Source organism: Megachile rotundata, chromosome 1, assembly GCF_050947335.1.
Source record: "Megachile rotundata isolate GNS110a chromosome 1, iyMegRotu1, whole genome shotgun sequence".
In the NCBI taxonomy this organism is placed as follows: Eukaryota; Metazoa; Arthropoda; class Insecta; order Hymenoptera; family Megachilidae; genus Megachile; species Megachile rotundata.
This window is the reverse complement of record NC_134983.1, coordinates 1,898,081-1,914,716: the sequence shown is the minus strand read 5'-3', so window position 1 is coordinate 1,914,716 and position 16,636 is coordinate 1,898,081. Positions and strand designations below refer to the sequence as shown.

Sequence of the window (16,636 nt, the reverse complement as noted above, 5' to 3'; positions counted from 1 at the left end):
ATTAATTAATTAATTAATTTAATTAATTAATTTTAATTAATTTTTCGTTGAGTCTTTTTGGGTGGCTGAAAGTCCATATCGTTCGGATCGCTTTTGGTTCATATACTCGCCGCTTGGAGGCCGCGGTGCTCGCTTTGGCCGACACGACGATGACAGGGTATTTTGGCGGCATCGCTGGAGGCTGTGCATGTCGTGTGAGCAATTCCATCTTCTGGGACCGAGAAAAGGAGGGTTCAAGCTTCATGAGAAGCCGATCCGCGGCACGCCAACCCCCTCCAATCAGTAGGGATTGTGAGGTGAACTTGGGGGTTGTAAATCGCAAAATTTCCACTTTTTTGTTTATCCCGCGAAAACGGTTCAAGCAATCGACTTGAAAATTTGTACAGAAATGCTTCAATGGTCCCTCAATCGATAGCATGCACTCAATTTACGCACCCACCCCCGGGGCTGGATTGAAAGGGTTGGGGGTACCAACCTCCACAACGGGGGTTGGTTTCACGCTAGGGCCCAACCATCAACAAACACGATACTGTCGTGACGAAAACAAGTTTTTCCGTGAATTGCAGGTCCAAAATTGGTTTTTAACTGTGGAAAAGATGAACAAAAAATAAGGGGTTGTTCTTTGACAGCGCGTAGCGTCCAAGGGGTTGGTGCAAATGCGACCAAAATTTTACCACGTGTAACAGGGATCGAGACGAAGCTCCGGCAAAAGTTTCAGCGAAATCGAAATAACCACCCTTTTGGAAAGGGTAGAAAATTATGGAGGGGGTTGGGGGTGTTGGAGGGGGTTGATCTGGGCATTTTCGGAAAGGCCGTAACATAAAGAGCCACATCCTTGACAAAAATTTTGGATTTTTTCTTTTTTTCGGTCGAATTTAGAACCTTTTTTGTCACTTTCTTGACCCTGTAGTATTCAAGGGGTCGCCGATCCCGGAAGGGGTGGCAGGTAGCAATGGCACTCGTGGAGTATTGAGACAACCCATGGGCCCACCTATCCTCAAAATTTCAAAGTCCTACCTCCTACACAGTGGAAATGACGACGGTGTAAAGAAAGTGGTGCGTTAATTTTGGCCACCAGTGTATTAGATTCGTATCTAATATTGACTCGAACGATGTGCCAATAACAAAGAATTTTTAACCTTAGGGTCATTCCACGCTATATCGATCACTTTTGGAAGTCACCATCTCCGATTTTGCTCTAATCTAAATATGTTGTGGTCCATGTGAAATTGGAGGGGGGGGGGGGGGGGGGGGTGGTACTCCCATTTCAGGTAGGCGAGTCGCGCGTTCAGCTATTATGATCGGTTGTTTTATATCACTGGCCTCAAAACTATACAAGAAGACATCGTACGCGATTAAATGACTCTGTTGGTACCTTTAAAAGTGTATTATTCATTGAGAAAAACGCAAAAAAAGAATTTGTTTAAATTTGTCAACATTTTATAACAAATTGACAAAGGTTAATTTGGCTAAAATTACAAGGTGAATATAAACTCTTTCAAAATCAATGTATTGTTTTTTATGCTGTGTAGCAGTTACTGACAAAATGAATCCTACGACCTATAATGTGACCTTGAGTTGACCTTGACACTTTAGGAACTTGGGAATTTGGACATTTAGAAATTTAGAGATTTGAAAATTTGGCAATTTGAAAATTCGAAACTTGAAAATAAAAGGTAACTTGAGTGCACATATATGTATAAATTTTTCGATTACTACGCGTTAATTGTCAATATTTTATTTGATTTTTGACTTAAAGATCAATTGAAGGTCGTCTTATTTGTCGTAGAATTTGTTGTTTCATCAGCTGCACTGAAAAACAGGTGTATTAACCTTAAAAATACTGAGGAACTTCTTGTTATTTCAGTACAGACTTTACCAATCACCAAGATTCAATAAAATAGTAATAGAAGTTTTAATCGTAGTTAAAATAACAGCTGTGCTAGAGATAATGTAGTTTATATTTTGAGATTGGAACCCTTAAAATATCTCACAAAATCCTAAAATTTTTGGAACAGTATAATGACATTCATATTTGGCTTCAAAAAAAGTAAGAACCATTGGACGATTGGAAACTTTGGACAAACTAGAAAGACGTGCAACTACCATTGATATTGCTTGTAAATATGGGCTCAATGCAAAAACTTTAAAACGGTACCGGAAAAATGCGGACTCTATTTGGCAATTGGCGACCAACGCAAGACACCTTGGTATGAGTAGATAACGGGTACCGATATATGCAAATTACATGTAAATAGAAACTAAATCATATACTTGGACCAGTGAAAAAAGATGAGTGGGACAATTAACTGCTAATATTTTTTTAGACAAAGCAAAAGAAATTGTTGCACAATGTGGCAGCATATCGACGTTTAAAGGTAGCCGAAGTTGATTGTGGAATTGGTAAAAGAAATACAATGAACACCTCGTACAGGAAAACACTCGATTCCAATGAAACAGCTGCAAACAATTTTATATATGAACTTTCACGATTATTAATAGACAAAGATGATAATGTGTATAACATAGATGGAACCAGACTGTTTTGGAGATGTCTGCCGCCAAATTTTTTAAGCAAAAGAAAAAAAACACGTCAAAGTGAATACAGGAAAAGAAAAACAAGTGACTTTAGTCATATGTGCGAATGCCAGCGACATATATAAGTCGATATTTATAAGTACAAACTATTGAAACAGCACGGGGACACGTTAACCGCGAAATACATAATAAAAGTCAGTCTAATGATTGGTTAAATGAGCATATATTTCGAAAATGGTACAATAATGGTTTTAAAAAAATAGTTAGCTGCAGCTGCAACAGTATCGTGCGGGGACAATTGTGTTGATCATTGATAACTTAAAAGCGCATAAACTTAAAGAACATGAAATGGACGATGGATATTTTAAATTAATATCTTTATCTACTAATGCATATGCGTTAATGCAACTAATGGGTCAAGGTATAATTGCTAAACTGAGGATATTTTTTGGCATAAATTGCTTATGGGGGTATGTTATACACGTAATAATAGTACGTAATATACTTTATTTGGTTTGACTTTCCAAAATATTCATTCTTCACGGGTAATCGAATGTAATGAACGGGTTAATAAATTTAACGCTAATTATAATATCGAAGATTGTATTCAACTGATTAACGAAACATGTAATACTATTAACAATTTTCAAGAAGTATTTTCAAGTAATAGTATTATAATAAATAATAACACATGCATTGAAAAAACTGCAGAATATTTGGATGAAATGTCTGATGACGAAGTAACGAACTGGATTTCCAAATGTAGCAGAATTAATTCCCGAAGAAATGTTGAATAAGGAAGAGGTTGAGAAAGAAAATATTTCGCTTCCTCCCTCAATGGAAAACGGGGGAGATAATCGTTTATTTTATATTTTTTAAAAATTAATTAAAACCAATCCAGACACAAAAAATCACATGAAAATAATAGTAAATGATAATAATATTAAAAAATAAGCGCAATACTTTTTACACCGGCTTTACTACTTTTTTTACAGCCTGTTCAATAGCTACTTTCTTAAACATTTGATAACATGATGGATAATAAAACAAATGATGTCGTGGATAATTGTCAGTTAACTATTCTTCCAATGAATTATATGCAATTAGTCTGTTACATACTGTTAAGAAAATATAAAATATGTGGTGTGACACAAAAGTAACGAGACTAGTCTAATAAATCATTGTACCTACAGAATCAGTTCTCCGTGACATTATCACCTTCAAAGTAGTCACCTTCAGCACACACTTTTGCATTCGGTGCTGCCAGTGCTGGTAACAGTTCTGGAACGAGGTTTTTGGAAGTCCCTTCAGAAGATTCTCCGTTTCTGCCTGAACCTCTTTAACTGAGGTGAAATGGGTTCCCATTAAGCAAAATTTAACTTTAGGAAATAAAAAAAGTCGCATGGAGTCAAATCAGGTGAATAAGGAGGATGCCCCATCACAGTAACATTTTTACTGGTCAGAAACTGCTTGGCAGATAGTGCCGTGTGAGCGGGTGCATTATCCTGGTGCAACAGCCATCCATCGCTTCACAACTGTGGCCTTTTTTTCCTAATTTTTTCACGAAGTCTTTTTAGTAGTTCAATGTAATAGTGTTAGTTAACAGTCTGACCACTAGGAAACCACTCAATCATTACAATTCCATTAATGTTGAATTTTGATTTTGACATGCGTGCTTTTTTGGGTTTTGGGGATCCTGGAGACTTCCACTTCATTGACTGGCGCTTACTTTCTGGGTTATAGGTAAAAATCCATGTCTCATCACATATTACAAAAGAGTTCAACAAATTTTACAAGAAACTTGATGTTTATTCGCTGTTCGGTTTTTACGTTAGACATTTTTCGGGCAGAATGCAATTGCACGTGTTCACTAAATAACGCAATACTTCCAAATGGTATGACCGATTCAATCGAAATTGGCAACATGGATAGAGGAGGTATGTGGGATGATGCCACAAAAACAATTGCTGCCAATTCCATTCTTTTTTCAAGCTACAGACCTAGTCTCGTTACTTTTGTGTCACACCTCGTATACCAGTTCAAACAGAATTTTCCGAAAGTTCAAAGGACTTTCCGAATGTATATAAAATATACAGAAATAAATTTATCTTTTTCTCGACGAATTTAAAGAAACAAATTCAACAAGATAAAAAATTATATGATAAATAACAATGCAAAATTATTGATGGAAGATTTTATGTTCTGATTATAAATTTGGCCCCGAAATTGCATCATATGAAGTTTTCAAGATATATTAACCAAAAAATTCCATAATATACTAATACCATTATTCGAATTCTGTTATAGCAATAAAACATTCTGTCGACGTAAATTACACATTTTATTTTCTGAAGTAACAAATCTTGTATTTCATCAGTTTCGTTATTTGTTACTAGGTAACGGCGCCAGTTTAAAGCACGAAATGGATTAACATTTTAAATCATGCAAATAACAGATATATTTTCAATTTAATAAATTAATTTAATAACTATTAATACCATAATAAGTGAAATAATATTTTAATATCACGTTCTTCGTAAACATCAAAATAAAATAATTAATTCATCTTAACATTTTCTACAGATATAAATTACTAATTTATTTTATTAAAGATTACAAACTCCACTTATTAAGTGAACTAGTTTTTAAACTCAAGTAAAAATGCATTGCATGAGTAGTTTATACGTTATTCTCTGATGGTGCATTACATTTTTAAACACAAAAATACAAAGAAATATTTAATTCAAATTTAGTTTTTCTTCGTACAATGTTTTCCAATCATCTTTCGATATGTAATTCCATTTGTGATCCGATTCTTCATCCGACGGAATGATGTCCTCTACAATATTTAAGTATTTGTCTATTGGGCAAATTTCGCCACCGCCAGCTAATTTATAAGGAATTAACTGTGTTGTGACTCCAGTCCAAAGAAGCATCTGGTAAATAATAAAATTTATAATACAAATATTATTATTCTTAATGACTTTCATGCAAATACATTATTTTAAGTTATAAACATGATTAATTTGCACGTATGAATGAAAATGTTATTATTTCATACTATAAAGATTCATTATATCCTGAGTACTATTACTCATTTGCCCGCTATCGATATTCTCCTATGATCTTTACTGCTACTAATATTTTTGTTTTACTTTATGCTCTTCATTTCCTTTTACACAAAACGAATTAGTGTTATTTAAATATTATGTACTAATCATAGAACAATGGAAACGAATTGTACTCATGTTACAATAATTACCTTTGCAACATGTAACGATTATAGCGTTACCGGTATCACCTTTAAAACTTCGAATGTTTAAAACTTAATATTCGAAGTTTTAAATAAAAAATTTACATACAAATCAGAGCGTTTTACTTCTTTTTTTTTCTTTTTCATCAAGATTTTTTAATTTTAATATTTTATTTTTTAGGAGCATATTTCAAAAATTACAAACTGATTATGAGCTGATCTTTTATAAAAAAAAGTCATAATTTAGACGAGCTTTATATATGAAAAAAACAATATCTAAAAGTATTTAAAAGTAAAAAAAAATGAAAAGGAAAATAAGTTTAAAATTAAGTGCAAATTATCGCTGCAATCAATCCATCATTCAAAGATTAATGTGGAATCGTGATTAATTACCCTAATATATATTTTCCCAGCCTTATCGCGCAATTTTTCAACTATAATTGCAGATCCATACGCTGGTATTTCAGGCTCGCTAAAATTCAACGCTGCCGCAACTCCAGCGACATTTACTTCGTGTCCACTATATAAGTAGATCTTTCTTGGTCTATCGCGTTGCTCATTACTCTTAATGTTTTTGATAAACCTTTTTATAAGCATACCACCGTTCAATCTTTTCATTTGAGGTGTATAAGAACGAATCTCGTATTCTAGCTTCACGATATCCTGAAGTTTTTTGTATACTTCATCGGTGCACCAATCTGGTAATGAAAAATGTAGCGCTTTCTGCAAAATTATTTTAATCATAAATAACGAAAAGAAATGTATTAAAATAACAGTAACATTAATAAAATGGGATATTAAAATTAAATAGCTATTGCAATCATTTCAACACAATATTACAAAATTAAATTAAACAGAAATATTGAAATAGTTATAATCGTTAATTAAATGATAAATCGAAATGAAAATATTATTGCAGTTATTATACATTACTCGAAAGAATTAAGGAAACAGAAAAATTCCTGAAATTTTTAGGTCATATTCAAACTGCTCTGCCTCCGCTAAAAGTTATCAGTTCATCAGTCATCGTCATAGCAAACAACTAGAATAGGCATTTTGAAGCTGCAAGCTTCTAGCTTTGACCCTTTATTTCCATATTTTTTGTGACCTTTTTTTATTTATGAAACAAATGAAAAATCGCGATGGAAAAATTTTCGAAAATTTTTTTTTGTTTTAAAAGTTTCTACAGTCGCAGGAAAATTATTTTGGTTGATGACACCTTAGGTCTGTTTTTCCTTGTTTCTGCCGCTATAATTTGACGACGATGGGGCACTTCGATGGGGTTCGTTTCGATGATTGGTTACAAAGTTACGAGCTACTGAAACTAAATTGACACTTTTTTCTTTGATAGTCTTTATCTCATGAACCCACCATCGGACAGAAATTGTAAGGACGGTTCTGAAAACCTAAGAGTATACCCTCCAAGACAGAAAAATCAGTTTTTGATTGAATATTTTTCTTTAATGTGTAATAATGATGTAAAGAAACGTCAAAAAATGGCGTTTTTTCCTGAAAATACAAAAATTACTATATCCTTGTAAATAGCCATAACAAAGATTAAGCCTAGGAATTTTTTTAAGTTTATAGCGCCCATAAAAAGTGTGCAAAGTTTTAAATCGGTCTAATTCTTTGCTCCCTATGACCCGAATGATCAAACTTCGAAATTTGTGTGAAAAAGTTAGAGGGACGTCATTATTGTTTGTAACCATGACTTATCTGTTAGAAATTTAGAGTTTAGGTAGATGCATCGGACGAGAGTAAGCCATGTGCGCTTCGTCAGAGAGCAAGGGAAAGTTTATGAGGCTAGAATACAATGTATAGTTTTTAAGGGCCATGGTGACGTTGGTGTCCTCATGGCCAGGGTTTTGCCGAGGAGGCATTCTTGTGCAGACTGTGACCGTGGCAACACGTCACAGGAATAAACAAGGCATCCGTTATTTTTTTACCTATTCCGCTCGTTTTCCTGATTTTCCTATATATCCATTTATTGGGTGGAAAAATTTGTTCCTCTACATTAGTTTCCTCTACGTTTTATGTAATTCTAATGCTGATAGTGGATGGCAAAAAACTTTTTTACTTTTACCAAACCTAAATTTTTTAAGAAATTTAGCAACATTGCCAGTGAAAACTTTTAAAAAGCAAACAAATTTTCCTATCGCGATTTTTTATTTGTTTCATAAAAAAAGGTTACAGAAATATGGAGATAAACGGTAAAAAACTAGAGGCTTGAAGCTACAAAAATAATTTTTAGAAAAAAAATACACCGACTTCGAAATGCACTAAAAAGTATAAAATAATTTCTATTTCCTAATGAAGTAATTTCTATTTCATTCAATCATACAATTACGTAACAGATATGAATGAAACCTATTTACTCGTTAGGTATTATATTAAATACATTTCAACCTTTTCGGAGGCGGCGCAAAATTAAAAGATTATTTTGAATATGTTATTTAATTTTGCGCCGCCTACGAAAAGGTTGAAATGTATTTAATATAATACCTAACGAGTAAATAGGTTTCATTCATATCTGTTACGTAATTGTATGATTGAATGAAATAGAAATTACTTCATTAGGAAATAGAAATTATTTTATACTTTTTAGTGCATTTCGAAGTCGGTGTATTTTTTTTCTAAAAATTATTTTATTTCACGCTTTTTATCGGCCGGCAAGACGTGTTTGTAGAAACAGTAGAAAATCGGCGACTGCATGTTGACTCATACACCACCAGAGACACGGAGGCATACGTAGAATTCAATATATTAGTAACAACAGTTTTTCGCTAATAACTCGAAAACTAAAGCTTCCTCTTAATTGTGGATAAGGAAAAAGTTGTTCAGAATCGTGTCCCTGATAACATATTAAAAGGACATCAAAATCGTCCAAAGTTGATTTCAAAACTTTTCAACAATTTTTCGCTAATATCTCGAAAACTAAACCTTTCCGCGAAATTTGTATATGAACAAAATTGTTCAGAATCATGTCCGTGATAAGATATTAAAAGCGCACTAAAATCGAGAAAACTTTATTTCAAAAGTTGCCGGTATTTTTGCAATAACAATACTTTGCAATTAAAAAATGAAAAATTTTTTGATAATGGTACCAATGGGGGGTCAGAACCTAACAGATGCAAAAGGTTTCGTTCCGATCGGTCCATCCAGCTAGGCGTAATCGGCGGGCACACATAGAAAAAAAAAAAAAAAAAAAAAAAAATACTGATCGAATTGAGTAACCTCCTCCTTTTTCGAAGTCGGTTAAAAATGACTATTCTTGTTGTTTGCTACAATGACTTTTAGCGGAGGCAGAGCAATTTGAATATGACCTAAAAATTTCAGGATTTTTTTTTTTTTTCTTAATTCTTTTGAGTAGTATATTATGATACCATTGCACAGTTACAAAATTAAATTGAATTGAATAAATTGAATATTAAAGAAAAAGTACTCTGCTACTAATATAATTTATGTAGCAGAGCGAGTAGAGTATTGGTACAATGAAACAGTAATGTAGTGGTATAATAGACGAAAGGAACAGTAGAATAATAAAAATGTAGGATACTAGAAAAAGAAAATAGTAGTATAGTGGTATAATGGTACAGTACTATAGTTAGTAACATAATAGGACATATGACCCTGTTTAATTTTTATCTTTACAACAAAGTAATTAAAACCCAATAATTTATCTGAACAATCATATATACCTGTGATGTCAATAGATTGTAAATTTCATATACTTGATTCGTTCTAGTTATATTTATACCAGTCTTTTCACTGAGAAATTTGAAGAAATCTTTATAAACTGATACTTTCTGAAGAACCTCTTCCGAGTTTCTTACTTTTTCTAGAATATCCGAGTATCTGCGAAAAAGAAAATGGATTTTCATTTTAGTATATTGAAGAAGCATTATTTTCTCTATCAGGAGCACCCGTAGCATAGAAAAAGCGAGACAATTATCAGTTACGCCGCATTCCAAATCATACAGGGGATACTTCAGATACAATCCTTAAAATTTGATATATCTGTAGAGCCACACTGGTGGTCAAATTTAGGAAATTTTCAGCGAAATATTGCTGATATTTGAAGTGTGCTACCTTCTTGTATGATACCTTCTTAACAAAACATCGCACGAACAATCTTTTCATACTCATTTTAAAGTTTGGAGCCTCTACTTTCAAGAGCATCTCGCATTTTTCTCCAGGGTCATTTCTACTTGAGGTGGGAGGGTGGAATAGTGAGAATACTTTTTTTTTCAAAAATTGTTTCAATTCAAACAACAGACGTCGACAAATATTTTTTAGGGCTGCAATCGTCGCGGATTTGAAGTCAGCAGCCTTCACATTATAATGACCGCCCGAAATCTCGCATATTAATGCACCAACGTATCAGTTCTTGAGGGATACCTCTCCAAAGCCTTCGAAGTATACCTCCCAATTGTATATGTATATACAAAAAAAATATAAAACATTTTGAGAAAAATGTCAGGAAGTGATACGGCAAAGAGGAAGAAATTTTGAATATTTTGAATATTTGGCCACATATATTAAATACACACACCATGTCCACACATTAAACACACAGACATTCGAAGGATACACTAAATGATTCGCCCCAAGCTTTAAAATGCATGCAGAATGTACGATATTTTGTTACGAAATTATCACACTCCAAATATTAGCAACGAAAATCTTTTTTTCACTGAAAAAGTGTTTAATTTTGCACGCCAATATATATTTATAATACACATAACTGTAATTTCAGCCTCAAATGCTTAACTAATTTTGAAAAGAATTTGAACAGATACACAGTGAAGCGATTTATTCAATAATCCACACATTGCAAACATAATTTCAAATACTTTTTGAATTACATAAAATAATTCATATTTCAAAAATTATAAAAAATTTTTCTAAGTGTGTCAGAATTAGCAACAAAAGAATAAAAATTTACGTTATCGGAATATACATATAAAATTAAAACTCGATTGTTAAATTTAAACTATCGCTTGAAAACCTTTATATTTATTGTAACTTTTCAAGCATTTCTTAAAATAAAATTAAATAGTAGTTTATTAAAAATTAAAGATTTTATAATCAGTCTGGATTTCTATACATGAAAAGAAATAAACTCTCAAGCCCGGTAAACTCTAGTCACAGCTCTGTTCCGCACTTGATCCCAATTCTTTCCCGGACTTTCCTTAAGTTACTTTTTTCATTTTTGTAATTTTTAATTATAGAAATACGAAAAAACACTTATCTAATGGAATACTTACACTGGAGAGAAATCCGGTTTCATTAAATCATCTAATTTCTCCGGCATATAATATGTCGGTATTGGAATCCATGATAAATTTTCATTCCAGGTTTGGGATGGTGCCGGATGATATAATCCTGCTAAGACTAATTGAAGAGACATTTTTGTCCGATCATGGTCAGTACTAAAGGCATACACATCGCTAGGATGATAAATATCTCCTAAAAATTGATTATACCGCTCTCTTAACATCTGTCCTATTCGATATTCTGTCATTCTCCCTTCCTAAACGTAAATCATATTGAATTATAAATTGTTTACTTCTACAATTTGTCTTATTATTCAGTTATTACTTACGTTTGTTAGTTGCGCTAGATTCCATGGTTCGTATTTTGATATATGATGAGGATCATTCGGCCATAATTCTTTTTCGCGCGGGGTCCGTTCTCCATGTCTAAATAGCTGATAAAATTTTAAGCGTAAAGTGAGAAAGAATGGAATGATTATTTAGAATGTTTTGATTTTTGAATTTTAAAAGGTATATAATAATACGAGTTTATGTCTAATAAAAGTAAAATTCGATTTATAATACTTGTAATAATTGTATCGATTATGTATTAAAAAAACGAAACTTTTGTAAATATCGATTAATGAATTAACATATGATTAATATTTGCATTTTGACAAACTGTTGAGTAATACAAAATATAATTTTATTCTTTTGAATTTTGGCGCTTCTTATATTCTAAAGGCTAGGAGGCGTTGTAGACAGCTTCCGCTTCCACTTTTATTAAAACGTCACATAGTGAGTATGCAATGTCTTATATTTTCCAAAAGTAATCCTATAAATCTTTCAGTTTCTTTAGTTTTTACATGTTTAAACAAAATTATATTTTCATAACTTTTTTTTAATACTAAATATAAATATATATTTTATTTATTTAGACTTGGCATTTTTTCAATTTAATCTGTGAGGAAACCTCAGTACAAAGTATAGATAACTGATTTTAAATAATTATGTAATATTTTTTTAATTAACTGTAAATAAAATACTAGAACAATAGATGAAAAACTAAATGATTTTAATTCATAATAGAATGATGAAATATACTTACCACTTGCACCAACTGCACTTGAAGTTCATGATTGTCATCATTTGTAACTGTTTTCGCTAATTGCAGATATGAACCTAATATAAAAACAAATACCGTTAAGACAATTTTTTCACGAATCATATCGCAAAATAGAAATAGATATCTAAGTCAAAAACTTTAAAATGATTCTACTTTATAAGCGCTTGACTATGCAATTGTAAGTCTATGCTACTTTAAAGAGAAACAACACAAGACTGTTACTTGTCATATCTATCATTCCAGTTTTCTTCAAGTTGGTATTTCAAGTAATATTATAAGTTTCTAAACTTTAATAAAGCAAACAAAGAATCAATTATAAGTAATGGAATTATTTTACAGACAAAAATAACGATTCACGATATGATATTTATATATAAGTATATTGTGATATTAAACATACAATATATGTATATGAATATATATATGATATTATATAAGTAATTCGATATTAATCTATCAATTTCCATTAAAAGGTTGAAAATATATTATTTTTAAGATAATACTTTCAATAATAAATATAATTGTACGCCAATAAATAGTTAATGCGTTTACTACTGTTCACTCGATATTGAGTGCTTGAATGCCATTGCTACATGTCTGATCACGTGATATCGCGTGCTCGATCATCAGCACTAACATGTAACGGTATATAGTGACTGGTACACTTGCCCGATCCAATATTAAAAGTATAATAGGCAAATAAGTATTTGCTTATGATATTTTAAATATTTATTCATTATGTTGTATCACATTTAATTACCGGTATTCAATTTGTTAACAACTAATTTAAAGCAAATTTCATAACTTCTGGAAAGACTTGTGCATATTTTTAATAAATAGTTCGTTGTCGTTGAAAGAGTAACACCTTTATATTGATTTTAAAAAATAACAAACTTATATGGTACAATCTATAATGCTCATGATACTAAATAGGTAGTAAAGTAAAGTGAATAAGTGACCATAATTGATACAATAAAATATATAATAAATAATAGCAAGTAAAATAATGTCACCTTTAATATTTTTAATTAGACTATCTAGACATAAAAAGAAAGTTAATTTATTACTAATACTTCAAATATGAGAATGAATATTGTTTAATAAGTAGTAATTTTAGTAAAATCCTAGTAAATACAAGATATTTCTGTTATTACTTAATATATGTGTAATGTGAAACGCAGACATAATATGTTGATATAACGATAATTCTTCCATCGTTAAGTCATAAATTTCCAATGAATAACACGATAAACTTATCATTTAAAAGGAAAGAAAATCTACTCGATTAAACAGCGGAATAAATAGATTCATACATTTTTCTTAACAATTTAATATTGGAAAATTTTAATTTATAATTAAAAAATAAATAATTTGATTACTTATTGTTTAATGAACAATATTAAATATTATATTTATTAGAAAGTAATAAATGTGTTTTGATGTACATCATAATATAATAAATTTGTTGGTGAAAGTTTTATTCTTGATATTGTTTGCAATAAGAATGGCCATACTTAAACAAATTCACGCAATACTAAAGTTACACACCTATTTTAAACGTTACACATATACATATATATATATCTTTATACCAATTCGACGTTAGTAGCACCACCTATACTTTCTATCATCTAGAATACGAACGAGAATTATGTAATCAGTCATATGAATGATAGAAATCAAAATAAAATTGTAAAATTTACAAAAATGTAGTTTAGTTTTATAAATGTTTTATACGATTTATTTGCGTTTTACGTACTCATATCGTGCGTGAACTCTGTTCCTAAAGACGAATACACTTAAATATAGTCACCACAATTGTTTGACAATTATTTCAGGCATACGTTGTTGCGTGCAAAAATCTGATATGCTACTAACATAATCTATGCTCGACCTTGCTGAATTGGCAGTTAACAGAAACAAAAATATAATACTGTCCTCTTAAGACTGAAATCGTTTCACCCGATATGATGTGGTCAAAGTATCTTAATCCTCTTTCCCAATCAGCCACTCTTTCCGAATAAATCAATCACATTTACAATGTTATATTGATACAGCACATTATCTATTTGCATTTTTATTACTATTCTCTGGCTTAGTTTAATAAAAATATAATATAAAGGAAAATTACATTTATACAATCAACTTTTGTAACCTTTCCCATAAATAATACTCAATTTTCCGTCAAAATTCTTGTTCAAATTCATTTTTCAGGACAGGAAGTAATGAAAAATGCACTAATGAACGTTAGTTTATTATCGATGCATGATCCTTGAAAATTTTTAATATACTCTACGCGTTTAGTTTTTTTGATACTTCTTAGTATGTATACGCTTTGAAATACAATTAGTTTCTCCATATTGTGTGATCAATTTTAATCACAATTTTAAGTAAGTTTATAAATTAAGGATAATAAGTGCATGAAATATAAAATTTGAAACAAAAATATAAATTTATTTTTAAAGTTACTACTATAATTAATAAAATAAAAATGATTAAGGAGTATTTAATTTGGCGGGTGTATTATAAATGAGGTAGCTATGCAGACGCCATCTGTCAAGAATACAGAGAGTTACATTTTAATTCAAGCGAAGCGTTTGAACAATCCATAAAATTGTTCATCTTGCGAACAAAAAATAATTCAAATTTTCGAATATTTGATGATCCTTAACGTTCAAAACATATACGCTTCGTGAAAACGTGAATTTATTAGCGTGGAGTTGTATTTCAAGCAAAAACGCTTAGAAGTCTATTCGAATATACCATTCGTTTTCTCGCAAATAGTATTTTATACAAGAATTTTAAAGAAATAGTACATAATTTCATTTTGCTTTTTTTTAATTCAAATACATATTTTAAAATAATTTATTTCGGTTCGCTAAAATTAAAAATTCCGTAACAGACGCCATCTTCTAATAACATCAATAGTACCTTCAAGGAAATTCAAATTGTGCACGTTCTTTTTGATAATAAAATTAAAAGTGGAAATATGTACATTATTTTTGCAATTAAAGGATTACATCTTGTGTCTTGAATTATATAGTTATTAAAAATTTGATTGGCGTAAAAGGATAATTATTTGACTATATGCAGAACTATTATCTTAATGAAATGAGAACGTAGATTCGACAATAGTTAAGGTAGGTACTACAGATATAAAATCTATGTTCCTTCTTTTACATAATTGTTATATATAAATTTAAAAAAACGTATGGGAATGCTGAATCTATCATTTGAAAAATTAAATAATATCATTATAGCAAACAACAGTTGTAAATAACTTTATATGAATATTAAAATTGATAATAAATTTTATTCCATGCCCTTGCTTCTTTCTACATATATTTTCTAAGAAAATATAAATACATTAAGTATTACAATTATTTCTCCATTACATTCTATAAATAGGTAGGTAAAATGTACTTTAACCGAGTTATATATTAATTTTCAATAAAAATAGCAAAAAGATATTGACTAAACTATGTTTGTTAGCTGTCACGCGTTAGAAATGATTAACGCGTATTAATTACGCATACAAATTTGAAAATTTGAGTTTCTAGGAATTTAAAAATTTGAAGATTCAAAGATTTAAAATTTTCTAAATTTGTGCATTCGTAAATTTGGAATTTTGAAATCTGGGAATTTGAGAATTTGAAAATTTGGGGTTTTGGAGATTTAATAATTCCGAAATTTGAAAATCCGGGCTTTGATAAATTTGAAATTTTATTTCAAAACAGACATCCAGTAATAATCAATTTACAATGTCTATCAAGTCATACCTATAATCAACTATAAGTTCCATGTAGTTAATATCGGGCGATTACGATAACTAAACAAAAATTTTAGGTTACTGGATTTTACTTAAAATGGCGTAAAAATTTTAGATCACGCGGAAAAACTTCAGCCCATATTATTAATATCACCAAATGCCGTATATTTATTCTATGTAATACAAATTATAGTTCTTAATGGCATAAATCTACCTTCAGATTATGCGATTTTAAACGCAGGCAAAAATTATTAGACACTCACAATAATTCACGAAAAATCGTCTGAATCTCAATCTATTAACGGTCCTTTGTATGCATTGTTGGTGATAGCGCATATTTTTTAACTGGTGAACGTGACCTTCACTGTCACCTGAAAACAAGTTGAATTTGCCTTCATCATTCTATACAATTACTTTCCAGTTATGAACGGCCTAGCTCAAATGATTACTAACATATTGCAGATGTTTCCGAACATTCCCCGCCAAATAATTATATGCTATTACAAGCAATCTACGATGAAACCGACTTATAATAATTTATCTACAAATTTTATTTGCAATTATGTTAAATCAAAGTTCAAATGATAACATAAGATCAATGTAAAAAATGTTTTTTTAAATAAAATATTCTTAATGCACATGCATTATGTGTATTATGCACATCTGTACTTACTTTTACTACATTTAAAAAAAAT

At 30.6% G+C, this 16,636-nt stretch overlaps 2 protein-coding genes across 9 annotated transcripts; one reads left to right on the top strand and one right to left on the bottom strand.

Annotated features, from left to right (window-relative positions):
- The first annotated feature begins 1,243 nt into the window (after positions 1-1,243).
- On the top strand, positions 1,244-3,130 carry LOC105663368 (uncharacterized). Of its 3 annotated transcripts, none has more exons than XR_013040198.1 (3): positions 1,244-1,482; positions 1,868-2,250; positions 2,328-3,130. XR_013040198.1 is itself a non-coding variant. In XM_076538617.1 (3 exons), the coding sequence occupies exons 2-3, from the start codon at positions 2,166-2,168 to the stop codon at positions 2,661-2,663; spliced, it is 381 nt and encodes a 126-aa protein (XP_076394732.1). In that variant the 5' UTR covers positions 1,244-1,482; positions 1,873-2,165; the 3' UTR covers positions 2,664-3,130. The 3 variants fall into 3 exon arrangements, 2 of the variants coding, with proteins under 2 accessions (XP_076394732.1, XP_076394731.1); XM_076538617.1 differs by having other exon boundaries at positions 1,873-2,210; XM_076538616.1 differs by having other exon boundaries at positions 1,868-2,210.
- Positions 3,131-5,124: 1,994 nt separating this feature from the next.
- Positions 5,125-16,325, bottom strand: LOC100876139 (venom acid phosphatase Acph-1). 6 transcript variants are annotated; one of them, XM_012291851.2, is made up of 7 exons: positions 16,205-16,325; positions 12,155-12,228; positions 11,397-11,501; positions 11,059-11,324; positions 9,490-9,646; positions 6,185-6,514; positions 5,125-5,474 (listed from the first exon to the last, which is right to left on the bottom strand). In XM_012291851.2, exons 1-7 carry the CDS (start codon positions 16,275-16,277, stop codon positions 5,277-5,279), a joined length of 1,203 nt encoding a protein of 400 aa, XP_012147241.1. In that variant the 5' UTR covers positions 16,278-16,325; the 3' UTR covers positions 5,125-5,276. The 6 variants fall into 6 exon arrangements, with proteins under 6 accessions (XP_012147241.1, XP_012147243.1, XP_076394716.1 ...); XM_012291853.2 differs by lacking the exon at positions 16,205-16,325 and adding an exon at positions 13,932-14,240; XM_076538601.1 differs by lacking the exon at positions 16,205-16,325 and adding an exon at positions 12,680-12,698.
- Between the last annotated feature and the right edge of the window lie 311 nt (positions 16,326-16,636).

What these genes read in the sequence shown, in the direction of transcription:
- LOC100876139 (XM_012291851.2), bottom strand. Translation starts at nt 16,277, where the DNA reads ATGCGCTATCACCAACAATGCATACAAAGGACCGTTAATAGATTGAGA. An exon ending in AAGTGCAGTTGGTGCAAGTG is followed by an intron (nt 11,502 to 12,154) that starts GTAAGTATATTT and finishes AAATTTTATCAG; the next exon opens with CTATTTAGACATGGAGAACG. An exon ending in CTGGGAAAATATATATTAGG is followed by an intron (nt 5,475 to 6,184) that starts GTAATTAATCAC and finishes ATTATTTACCAG; the next exon opens with ATGCTTCTTTGGACTGGAGT.
- LOC105663368 (XM_076538617.1), top strand. Translation starts at nt 2,166, where the DNA reads ATGCGGACTCTATTTGGCAATTGGCGACCAACGCAAGACACCTTG. An exon ending in GACCAACGCAAGACACCTTG is followed by an intron (nt 2,211 to 2,327) that starts GTATGAGTAGAT and finishes ATATTTTTTTAG; the next exon opens with ACAAAGCAAAAGAAATTGTT.